General features: G+C 44.3%; 1 protein-coding gene across 1 annotated transcript in view; it reads right to left on the reverse strand.

The window, feature by feature from the left end:
* Positions 1-7,659: 7,659 nt before the first annotated feature.
* The window catches only part of TM9SF4 (transmembrane 9 superfamily member 4), a 58,541-nt gene continuing 53,114 nt past the window's right edge, over positions 7,660-13,086 (reverse strand). The window contains exons 17-18 of the mRNA XM_007122338.3: positions 12,631-12,720; positions 7,660-9,627 (exon numbers count right to left, since the gene is read on the reverse strand). Coding sequence (XP_007122400.1) covers positions 9,478-9,627; positions 12,631-12,720 — 240 coding nt within the window. The 3' untranslated portion in view covers positions 7,660-9,477. The remainder of the gene's footprint in view (positions 9,628-12,630; positions 12,721-13,086) is intronic.

Raw genomic sequence — 13,086 nt, forward strand, 5'->3', positions numbered from 1 at the left:
AAAATAATTTAAAAAATTAAAAAAAATTTTTAAAAATGGGTAAAGGACCTAAATAGACATTTCTCCAAAGAAGATATACAAATAGCCAATAAGCACTGAAAAGATGCTCGACATCACTAATTATTAGGTAAATGCAAATCAAAAACATGAGATACCACTTCACATTCACTAGGATTGATGGGTATTTTCTTTTTTTTAAAATAAATTTATTTATTTTTGGTTGCATTGGGTCTTCGTTGCTGTGCGCGGGCTTTCTCTAGTTGCAGCAAGTGGGGGCTACTCTTTGTTGCAGTGCGTGGACTTCTCATCGTGGTGGTTTGTTGCAGAGCACGGGCTCTAGGTGCGCGGGCTTCAGTAGTTGTGGCACGTGGGCTTAGTAGTTGTGGCTCGTGGGCTCTAGAGCACAGGCTCAGTAGTTGTGGCACACAGGCTTAGTTGCTCCACGGCATGTGGGATCTTCCCAGACCAGGGCTCGAACCCATGCACCCTGCATTGGCAGGCAGATTCTCAACCACTGCGCCACCAGGGAAGTCCCAGGATGGGTATTTGCAAAAAACAGAAAATAACAAGTATTGGTGAGGATGTAAAGAAACTGAAATTTTCATGCATAACTGGTGGGAATGTAAATGATACAGCCACTGTGGATAACAGGATGGTGGCTTCTCAAAAAAATTAAATATAAAATTACCATAAGATCCAGCAATTCCACTCCTAGGTATCTACCCAAAATAACTGAAAGCAAGGACTTGAACAGATATTTGTATGCCAATGTTTACAGCAGCATTATCCACAATAGCCAAAAGGTAAAAACAACCCAAATGTCCACTGGTGGGTTAATGGATAAGCAAAATGTAGTATATACATACAATGGGATATTAAACCTTAAAGGAGTGAAATTCTGACATATGCTACAATGTGAATGAACCTTGAAGACATAGTAAGTAAAATAAGCCAGACACAAAAGGACAAATATGTCCTGATCCCACTAGAGTAGTCAAGTTCATAGAAGCAGAAAGTAGAATAGTGGTTACCAGGGGCTGGGGGGAGAAAAGAACGGGGAGTTAGTGTTTAATGCATAAACAGAGTTTCAGTTTGGGATGATGAAAAAGTTCTGGAGATGGCTGGTGACCACACATTTGTTGCACAAATTATGTTGCACAATTTGTGAGTCTACTTAATGCTTCTGAATTGTACACTTTAAAACAGTTAAAGTGGTAAATTTTATGTATACTTTACACAATAAAAAGTTAGGTAGAAATATGGAATATATATATATATAAAGACCTAAATCAAATTGCTAGAGGTGAAGAAGACAATGTCTGAGATGAAAACCACTGGATTAGTGGCAGAGTAGGCGTGGTACAAGATTCGTGAATTTAAAGGAACAGTAATAGAAACTATCCAAAGTGAAACACAGAAAAAAGAATTAATGAAATGAGCATCAGTGGATGGGACATCAGTGGTAAAACAACTTCAAGTAGTCTAACCTATGGGTAATCAGAATCACAGAGGAAAGTGGGGGGGAGAAAAAATATTTGAAGAAATAGTGACCTAAAAACTTTCCATTCTTACTGAAAACAATAAACACACAGTTCTAAGAAGCTCAATGTACCCTAAACATAAGAAATATGAAGAAAACTATACCAAGGCATCCATAATCAAATAGCTCAAAAACCACCGACACAGTAAAAGCAGTCATAGAGAAAAGACTTGTTACATACAGAGGGGACAAAGAGAAGGATATCAGCTCTGTTGTTGGAAGCAATGCAAGCAGTAAGACAGTAGACTAACATCTTTAAAGTATTAGGAAACAAAAAATCTTGTCAACCTAGAATTCTATACCCAGCAAAAATATCTTTCAATCACAAAGCTAAAATTGAAACATTCTGGACATACAAAAACTGAAAGGGGACTTCCCTGGTGGTCTAGTGGTTAAGCCTCTATGCTTCCACTGCAGGGGGCACAGGCTTGATCCTTGGTTGGGGAACTAAGGTCCTGCATGCCATGTGGCAAAAAAAAAAAAAAAAAAAAAAAGCTGAAAGAATTCATCATCAGCAGATCCTCATTACAAGAAATATTAAAGGATATTAAAGGATGTCTTTTAGGCAGATGGAAAGTCGTACCAGATGGAAATTTGGGTCTACACAAAGGAATGAAGACCACTGGAAATAATAACTACCTGGGAACATATGTAACATTTTTTCTTATTACTTAAGCTCTCAAAAGACAACTGTTTAAAAAAAAAGACAACTGTTTAAATAAAAATAGCAACAGTATATTGTGGGATTTATAACATATGTAAAAGTAAAAAAGGAGTGACAATCGAAATATAAAGGCTGGTAATGGAGAAATGGAAGTATACTACTGTATGGTTCTTATACTGTATGTGAAGTGGTATAATCACTCGAAGGTAGACTGTGATAAGTTAAAAATATACACTAGAAACCCTAAAGTAATTACTGAAATATCAAAAAAAAAGTTACAGTCAATAAGCTCATGAAGGAAATTAAAATGCAAAGCATACTTAATTTGTCCAAAAGAAGGCAGAAAAAGAGGAAAAAAGGAAACAACAAATGGGGAAAATAGCAAACAAATGGCAAGATGATGGACTTAAACTTAGCCAAACCAAGAATCGTATTAGGGACTTCCCTGGTGGTGCAGTGGTTAAGAATCTGCCTGCCAGTGGAGGGGACACAGGTTCGAGCCCTTGTCTGGGAAGAACCCACATGCCGTGGAGCAACGAAGCCTGTGTGCCACAACCCTGAGCCTGTGCTCTAGAGCCTGCGAGGCACAACTACTGAGCCCCTGTGCCACAACTCCTGAAGCCTGCACACCTAGAGCCTGTGTTCCACAACAAGAGAAGCTACCACAATGAGAAGCCCGTGCACCTCAACAAAGAGTAGCTCCTGTTTGCCACAACTAGAGAAAGCCTGTTCGCAGCAACAAAGACCCAACACAGCAAGCAAGCAAGCAAGCAAGCAAGAAAGAAAGAGAAAGAAAAGACGAAAGAAAGAAAGAATCATATTATATGTAAATGATTTAAACACTCCAATTAAAAAGCAGAGATTGTAAGACTGGATAAAAAGCAAAACCAAACTATATGCTGCCTATAAGAAACACACTTTAAATATAAAAATACAAATAGGCTAAAAGTAAAAGAATGGAAAAAGACATACTGTGCTAACATTAGTTAAAAGAAAGTGGGATTGGCTGTATTAATACCAAAGTAGATTTCTGGGGATAAATTCATCCAAAGAACAATATGAACCTAAGAGAGTTTCAAAATATATATAGCAAAAACAGAACTGCAAGGAGAAATATACAAATCTACAATTACAATTAGAGATTTCAATACTCCTCTCTCAATCACTGGTAAAACAAGCAGGCAGAAAATAAGCAAGCACATCATAGACTTGAGCAACACTATCAACCAACTTGACCTAATTGACATTTATATAACACTCTACCCAAAAAACAGCTGAATACTCATTCTCTTCAAGTGTAAATGGAATATTTACCAAGACAGACCATATTTTGGGCCCTAAAACAAGTCTCAATAAATTCAAAAGAATTCAAGTCATATAAAGTCTCTGCCCGTTATGGTCTCTGTCCACAACAGAATTAAATTAGAAATCAATAACAGAAATATCCTTGAAAAAAAATCCCCCAATATTTGGACACTAAATAACATACTTCCAAATAACACATGAATCAAACAAGTAGTCAAATGGAAATTAGAAAGTATCATGGACTGAATGACAACACACAACATATCAGTATTTCTGGGATCTTGCTAAAGCAGTATTTAGGAAGAAATTTATGAACACCTATTTTAGAAAAAAAAAAAGACCTCAAATAAATGACCTCAGCTTCCACCTTAAGAAACCAGAAGAGAGCAAATTAAAGAGAGATGTCCACTCGCACCAGTCAGCACTGTATTTGAGGCTGTAGACAGTGCAAGACAACATGATCATCTATGTAGAATTCTGAAGGATTATACAAAAGACAAAAAAAACCAAACAAAAAGCCTCCCCCAAAACAGCTACTAGAACTAATACGTGAATTTAGCAAGGTTTTAGGATATCAGATCAATACGTAAAACTCAGTTGTGGGGCTTCCCTGGTGGCACAGTGGTTAAGAATCCGCCTGCCAATGCAGGTGACACGGGTTCGAGCCCTGGTCCGGGAAGATCCCACATGCCGCGAAGCAACTAAGCCCGTGCGCTACAACTACTGAGCCTGCGCTCTAGAGCCCGCGAGCCACAACTACTGAGCCCATGCGCCTAGAGCCCATGTTCCACAAGAGAAGCCACCATAATGAGAAGCCCGCGCACCACAACAAAGAGTAGTCCCTGCTTGCCACAACTAGAGAAAGCCCGTGCGCGGCAACAAAGACCCAGCACAGCCAAAAACAAAACAAAACTCAATTATATTTCTATTGCTAGCAACGAAAAAATTAGAAATTAAAAAACATCATTTTTAATGGCATCAAAAGTATGAAATACTTAGGAATAAATCTGACAAAAAGGTGTGAAAGACCTATACACTGAAGGCTGCAAAATATGGTTGAGAGAAATTAAACAGAGATATAAGTTGTTCACAGGTCAGAAGACTCAACATTAAGATGTCAATTCTTCCCAAATTGATCTATAGATTTAACAGAATCTCAAATGAAATTACAGCAAGTGTGGACTTCCCTGGTGGTCCAGTGGGTAAGACCCCGAGCTCCCAATACAGGGGGCCCGGGTTCGATCCCTGGTTAGGGAACTAGATCCCGCATACATGCTGCAGCTAAGAGTCCGCATGCCGCAACTAAACAAAGATCCTGTGAGCTGCAGCTAAGACCCAGCGCAGTCTAAATAAATAAATAATTTTTAAAAAGAAATTACAGCAGGTGTTTTTGTGGAAATTGACAAGATGATTTTAAAATTCATATGGAAATCAAAGGGCCTCGAAATGCTGAAAAAGAACAAAATTGGAGGGCTAACAACACCTGATTCTAAGAATTATTATAAAGCTACAGTAATAAAAAGTGTGGCATTGGCATAAAAATGGACACAACAATGCAACAGAATGGAAATTCCAGAAATAAATCCACACACAGGTGGGCAACTGATTTTTGTTAAAGACACGAAGAGAAAAGATAAGCTTTTCAAGAAATGGTAAAAAAAAACAAAACAACAACTTAGATCCATATATTGCACCTATACTAAAATTGCCTCAAAATGGATCACAGATCTAAACACAAAACCTAAAACTATGAAACTTCTTAAAGAAAACATAGGAGAAAAATCACTGTAACCTTGAGGTAGGCAAAGATGTCTTAGATATGACACCCTAACCCCAATCCATGAAAGAACGAATAGATAATTAAAAATTTCTGCTCTTTAAAAGACACTATTAAGAGAAGGAAAACACAAGCCACAAACTGGGAGAAAATCTTTGCAAAGCATATATCTGATAAAGGACTTGTATGCAGAATCCATAAGAACTCTCAAAACTTAATTTAAAAAAACAAGCAACTCATTAAAAAATGGGCTAAGGATTTGAACAGACACTTCATCAAAGAAGATATATGGATGACAAATAAGCACATGAAAACATGCTCAATAAAAGTTGTCACTAGGGATATGTAAATTGAAATCACAGTGAGACATTATTTTGCACCTGTTAGAATGGCTGAAATTAAGAAGATTAACCACAGGAAGCGTCAGAACGTGGAGCAACTGGAACTCTTATATACTGCTGATGGGAATGTGAAATTATAGACACAACCACCTTGGAAAAGAGCTTGGCAGTTTAGTTTAAACATTACCACTATCATATGATCCAGCCATTTCACTGCTTCACTTATTCACAGCAATTTTATTTGTAATAGCCAAAAACTTGAGACACAAATGTCTGTCAATAGATAAGTAGATAAACAAATTATGGTACAGCCATACAATGGGATTTCATATACTCTGAAATATAGAGGAATGAACTACTGGTATACATAACAATGTGGATTAATCTCAAAACAGTTATGCTGAATGAAAAAAGACAAAAAAAGCATACATATAATTTCATTTCTATAAAGACCTAGGAAAGGTAAACTAATCTATAGTGACAGAAAACAGGAATGGTGAGAGGCTAGAGGCCAGGATTACAAAGGACATGAGGAAACTTGGGTCGATGAATGTTCACTATCTTGATTGTGGTGATGGTTTCATGATATATATATATGTCAAAACATGGGACTTCCCTGGTGGTCCAGTGGTTAAGACTCCACGCTTCCACTGCAGGGGTTGTGGGTTTGACCTCTGGTTGGGGAACTAAGATCCCACATGCTGCACGGCACAGCCAAAAAATAAATTGTACACACACACACACACACACACACACACACACACACACCAGAACATATCAAATTGTGTAGTTTCTGTCAATTATAATTTATATTAAAAATATAAACATAAATACATTTAAAAAAAATACATTCTTTTAAAAAGGCAGCTATAGTAGTGGTTGGAAGAACAGGTCTTGGAGTCTGGCTGCTTCAGTTGAGTACTACTCCAGCACTCACTTGCCATGGGACCCCCCCCACCCAGCAGGCTACCTGAACTACTGGTGCCTGTTACCTCCTCTGTAAAAGGGGGCTAATAACGGAACATGCCTCAGAGGATCATATTCAAGATTAAATGGGCTAACACATGGAAAGTGTTTGTAACAGTGTCTGGAACACAGGAAGTATCCCATGAATGGCAACCAGCGCCTTTCTCACTGAGGTTTGGCATTGGAGTGGGTGGGTCTAACAGGCAAATGTTTTTGTTTGCTGTGCATACCCTACTGTGGTTAACAGTTCTTTCCTCATCACCCATTCCACGTGACTCTGGTGGGCTGAAATTCACAGTATCCAGTACACTTGGGGTATGCAGCCTGTAATAGGACTCTATCCCCCAGGATGTAGCGATTGGTCCAAGATGTATGACCAGTAACCCAAGCCGGGCCCATCAGAGACCTTTCCTAGGATTTATCTATATTGAGTATCCTGACATAAGGAGATGCCTTTCTTTTTCTTCTGGGCTTTCTAAACTGGCTAATGTAAGCCTAGAGTGATCTGTGCCATGCTCTCCCTGCCTCCCCCATAGGAAAGAAGACTGTTGACAATGAGACAAATGGTATAGAGAAAAGCACAGAGGAGACAGGGAGAATCTTAAGGCTATCCTTTGTGCCCCTGGATCTATCCAGACCTGAAGCCAAACCACTCCTTTCCTTGCTGACTTATGAGCTAGTCAATCCTCCTTGGGGCTTTAGGCTGTGTGACCCATTTCCACTGCCTGCAAGTGAAGGTGTCTTACATGACAGAGAGGTGAAGTGAGTTAGCAGCAAAATATTGGAGCTGGGAATCATTTAAAAACCAGGTCTCACCGCTACCAAAGCTCACACATGATTACCATCTCCTACTTGTGGGACCAGAGGGGCATGCTGAGTGATTCAGTATCGAGGGTCTAAGCAGATGGCAGAGGCTATGAACAAGCACCAGGCAGGGGAAAAGCAGTGGCCTGGGCCCTAGAAAGCCTGACATGAGACTGAGCTTTGAGGGAAACCACTCAGCTCAACACATTTGGGGAATCTGTCTCACCTCAGACCCGTAACCCTTGAAGAGATTCAAGAGACATGACAACAGGACAATGACATATTTATTTACAACTGGACCAAAAAAAGGCATACAGGCATCTTTTAATTAAAAATGATGATGATGATGATTTAAAAAGTCAGAAAAATCGATGCCGTTTGAACCCTTTACGAGGAGTCCGTTTCCCCACTCCCCCACAAAAGAGAATCTCTTAGGGAAAAAAATCCAACATTCGAATGAACAAGACTCCATTATCATACTCTACTGTTTGGGTTCCCTTTCCTCCAACCTGATTCTTGGTGGACGCCGCCTGGCACTGCGGAGTCGCTGTGAGGCAAGGTCGAGATCACCGGTTTGACTGGCGGAGCTGGTGAGGGCTGCTGGGAGAGTGCGGGGGGAGGGGTGGCGGGGAGGGTGGTGTGCTCCTACCTCAGCCAGCATCCTGAGCTTTGTCTTGTGGTGGGCTTCCTCAAGGGGCTGCAGCAAGGGTGAGTGGCTGCTACTTAAACCCTAACTCCAGGGTGGGTTTGGTCTCTTGCAGCTTAAGAGCAAACGTCTGTGACACGCACAGGGGCGGGCGGTGGGTTAGGAGGAATGGGCGCTGACAGGGAAGCCAGGCCTGCGCGTCAGCTCCTCTTTCTAACTTAGGCTCCTTGCCTATTCCTGGGACTTGGGGAAGGAAAGACAGAACTCACTTTCCATCTTCCTTCTCACAACCAGTGTTCTGGGTGCTCCTCAAAGGAGGCAAGAACTCAGACAGGAGGTGGAGGGGAGGGGTCTGGCTAAAAGAGCTGTGTATGGGCACTAAGGCTGGGGGATGTCAGGGAGAGTGCCTCTTCCCAGCCACCTAAAGCGGGGGATCTGCGGTCTCCAGGCCTTGTCCTGCCCTGGAAATGGAGGAGAGGGCCCACCCTAGCACACTCTGCAAAGAGCAGCAACCCCCACGAGGAAGGGGCTGAGGAGCATCCTGCGGGGTGAGGACCCTCAGCCCAGACACAGACACAGGGATGCTTGGTTTGGCTCTGGAAACACTTGGCCCCGGATCCAGGGTTTCTTGGCACGAAGACAGTTCATTGCAAGTCTCTCCTCCGGTCCAGCAAACTCTCACTGCTCTGAGCAGGCGCAACTCCTGCTGTCCTGGGGCATTTGGTGCCCAGTACTTCCAGGGGATTTCCTTGTAGCAACCAAGACCTGGGCTTGCTCCCAGTGACAAGATGACCGGAGGCCTGGTGGGAAGCCCCGCCTCGAGCAGCCCCGGGAGGAGGCTGGGGAGGAGAGAAGAGGGAGGAAAAGGGGCTGGAAGAGGCTGGTTGGCACTGAGGATGCGTGTCCAGGCTGAGCTGTGCTTTATCGCGGCATCAATGGCGAGGATGGGCAGCGAGAGGCTCAGAAATCTCACCGAAGCCCTGGAAGGCCCAGCGTTTCCTCTTCCAGTTAGTTGTGGGGTGGCCAACAGCCCTGAGGAACTGAGGTGGAGACAGTGACCAGAACCCAGTGTCTTGATGGGTTTATCCATCCTGGATCCACTTGTTAAAAAAACTAAGGAAAAAACTCCAAACCAAAAATAAACCTGAATAAACAGGTCTGAGAGTTCCTGCTGGAGGGAACTTTCTTAGCACTGAAGAAAAACAACCCACAAAAAACTCATCCTCCACAGAACTGGAATAAGATGATGAAGAAAAATGCAAGATTTATCTATAGGCCCTCCCGCCCCCTATGCAGCCCCAGGATCCAGGAACACTGTGCCAGGAGTTACATTCCAAACGAGCAGGAGTTATTTTATTTTACGTGCCTGCAGTTCCCCACGCGGGGTGGCTTCCTGTCTGTGGATGGAGTGGGCCAGGCCACGGTCCACCCTCATCAGTCTATCTTCACAGCAGCGTAGATCTTGCGGACAAACATGTAGGCTGCATAGAAGCCAATGGTGCCCGTGAGAAGCCAGAAGGACAGGACCATGAGGGCCGTGTAGCCAAAGTAGAGGAGAGAGGGAATGAACTCGACGATGTCCAGCTGGGGCACGAGCAGGGGAGAGAAGAGAGGGGACACGCTTAGTGCCAGCCTGCCATGGCCAACTGGGTGTCCCCCTACCTTCTCACTGATCTCGTGGTGAAGCTGAAGACTGGCAAGGGGAAGGGGCCTGCCCCAGGTGGGCAGCGAGGGGCAGGTGGGTCTCACAGACATGGTGCACCTTCATCAGTACCAGGGCCCGTGCACTGCCTTGGATGCTCACAACCACTATGGTAGGTTATTAACCCACTTTACAGATGGGGCACAGTTACACAGCCGGGAAACAGAAGGAGCTGGGATTTGAACCTGGGGCTAGAGGGCTAAGAGCCCAAGGCCCAAATCCATTGACTCAGGCCATTTCTTGTGGGGGTAGGAGGGAGTGGGAGTCTTCCTGGGGAAGGGCCTGGGAGCTCGCTGGGAGATGGGGCTGACCTCAGGGGCCAGTGCCAGAATGACAAAGGCAGCAATGGCCATAGCTGTCACTTCGTTACTCTCCACAGTCCCCAGAACAGTACAGTGAGACTCCTGGATGCAGGAGAGAGGCGTCCAGGGCTCCTGGCTTTAGGAACAGAGAGCCACCATGAGCCTGTCTCAGCCTACAGTCCTCTCCACCTGTGCGCTCTGTCACTTTCATTACCCTCTCACGGGGATTTTTATCTTGGAGCATTTGAACTCCTTTGCAGAGTTCTGAGGCCTGGGCAGGGATGCTAGGGAATCTGGGGTGTGGTGGGGTTTGCTGGGCCAAGTGGAACTAATCTAGGACCTTGGTATCAAGACCTGCCCAGCCCACCAGGGCCTGAGTGGGGCCTGTTCTAGGGCTCATGGGCAGACACATGGTCACAGAATGCCAGGAGCCCAGAAGAAAACAATAAGGGTCACTGTTTGAGACCGTCTCCCTGAAATCAAATATCCTCAAACTAGGGGTGAAGGCCATGTTTTCCAGCTCAACTGCCTATGTCTCCTTTTATGAGCTTTCTTACGGCTGAAGATGGGGTGAAGGTGAGGGGGGAAACAGGGCAGTGGTAAATCCAGCGGTAAAACCAGGAAAGGGATGAGGCAAAAAGGCAGCGCCGGAAAGTTCCTTAGAGTTCAGACAGGCCAAGGCCACCATTTTACAGACAGGGCTCTGGGGCTGGAGGAGGTTCTCAGAGCAGAGAAGCAAGCCTGGGCCAGAGGCAGGAAGGGCAGGAGGCTGAGAAGTGGCGCTTGTGTAGGCGGCTATGGTAGCAGGTTTTGCTTGCCCAACACGGGCTCCCGTCTTCCTTCTTCCTGGTGTCTCGGGTACCCACCCGCTATTTTGTGGTCCTATTGGGGCTGTCGGTCCTAATACAAAACCTAAGCTAGGCAATCAGAGTATGCCATCCTACTGGATATGAGGAACAGTGAGGGATGGCATGTAGCCTGGGCCAATGAGTGTCTTCCCTGGGATTTATAACATAATGATAGAGGAAAGATGTTCTTTTAGTTCTAGAGCTGCAAAGCTGAGAAAAGGAAACTCTAGGGCTGCTCTTGGTCATCCTTCTACTTTGTGGAAAGATCCTGCCTGCAGATTGAAGCCAAGAAAACACACACAGAGCTGAGGAATAAACATAGAGCCCTGATACCATTTGAGCTGCTGGATCTAACCAAGCCTGAAGGTGGAACTCCAACTTCTTATTAAACTTACATCAGCCAAAACATTCTCTTTTTTGCTTAAGCCAGTTGGAACTGGTTGTGGTCACTTTCCATTCAAAACAGTTCTGATTAATATGGGCTGTAGAGAAGGGAAATTAGATTTGTTCTGCAGGATTCCAGGAACAAGACTATGGTCTGAAGATGGAATTTACAGGGAGACAGATTTCAGTGTGACTTAAGGAAGGCCTTGATAATGACAGGAGCTATCCAAAGAGAACAGGAGCATCAGGAAGGAGCGTCTTCTGTTGCTGGATGTGCCAGAGCAGGGGTCAGCAAGCTTTTTCTTAAAGGACCAGATTATAAATAGTTTAGGTCATGTGGCATCTGTCAAAACTACTCCACTCTGCCATTGCAGTGTAAAAACAGCCTTGACAATATGTAAATGAACAAGCATGGCTGTGTGCCAATAAAACTTTGTTTACAGAAGCAGGCCTGCTGGCCCATGGGCTACAGTTGGCTGACCCCTGAGCTAGATGATCACTTGCTGGGATCGCTAGAGAAGAGGGCAGTCAGCAAACTGGAAGCAGGGGTGGAGCACCGCACTCAAATATCTGGACAGTCCTTTCCAACCTGACATTTTTGGGAAAGGGAATTCCAAGCTTCACCCAGCTGACCTATGCCTCTAGTTGGGGAATACACCCTGGTTGTAAGCAGATGACTTCTCGGTTTGGGGTTCTGGATACTCAAAGTACAGCGGGTAAAACTGTCTTCAGCGTTAAGCTCCAGAGGTAACATGGGGTCCACAAGAGCGACCCCAGACTCCTCTCAATGGCCCATCTGATTTATGTGTTACACACAAATCTAATAAACCTGCTGCGGGGATCTGTTTGTATTCTTACTCTTATGCCACTCTTCGGGGGCAGTGAGCTCTGTGAGTATAGCCGAGCTCCTAAATCTGAGTGCTAAAGCCTATTTCAGCAGTTTCTGCTTTTACCTTTATTAACTCTTCTCACTTACTTTCATTCTTTCAAGTTACTGTTCTTTTTTTTTTTCTGTCTCCTTGAGGTGAACACTGTATTAGTCTCTCTTACTTCCTCTTAAAAGCACTGTAAGGTGATATACTCCCTTTAAGTTCTGCTTTGGTTGTATCTCACAGGTTTTGCATACAACATTCTCACTGTCATTTATCCTGAAGGCTTTTGTCACCCAAACATACTCTCTTTCCTAAAACGATTATGTTCTAAGAGCAGGAACAGTTCTAGGATGACTTTGGTCCTCCTCATTCTTGGCAGAAAAGTAAGACTTAAGACACTTGGGGTTTTTCGCCAAGCACCCTCCCCCACACAATCCTGCCCTGAAAGGGCTAGGGGGCTCCCTCATGCAGGGTGGTACCTTGTTAACAAAATAAAAGATGGCATAGACCAGGACATAGAATGCAGATCCCCCGGAGACTAGGAAATTCCTCCACCACCAGCGGTAATCCTGAGGAGGAAACAGAGAAGGGTCATTGCTGTCTCCAGGCAGAACCTCTTCCCCAAGTTTCAGAGCTGCCTGAGGAACTAAAGACCCTGGGTAAGAACTGTGATATTTGGGGTGATGCGAAGCTTTTATACCTTGACTGTGATGGTGGTTACACAACTGTATGCATTTCTAAAAACTTACAGAACGGTAGATTAAAAAGGGTGAACAAGGGCTTCCCTGGTGGCGCAGTGGTTGAGAGTCCGCCTGCCGATGCAGGGGACACGGGTTCGTGCCCCGGTCCGGGAAGATCCCACATGCCGCAGAGCGGCTGGGCCCGTGAGCCATGGCTGCTGAGCCTGCGCGTCCGGAGCCTGCGCTCCGCAACGG

This window comes from Physeter macrocephalus, chromosome 14, assembly GCF_002837175.3.
Source record: "Physeter macrocephalus isolate SW-GA chromosome 14, ASM283717v5, whole genome shotgun sequence".
NCBI classification, from domain to species: domain Eukaryota; kingdom Metazoa; phylum Chordata; class Mammalia; order Artiodactyla; family Physeteridae; genus Physeter; species Physeter macrocephalus.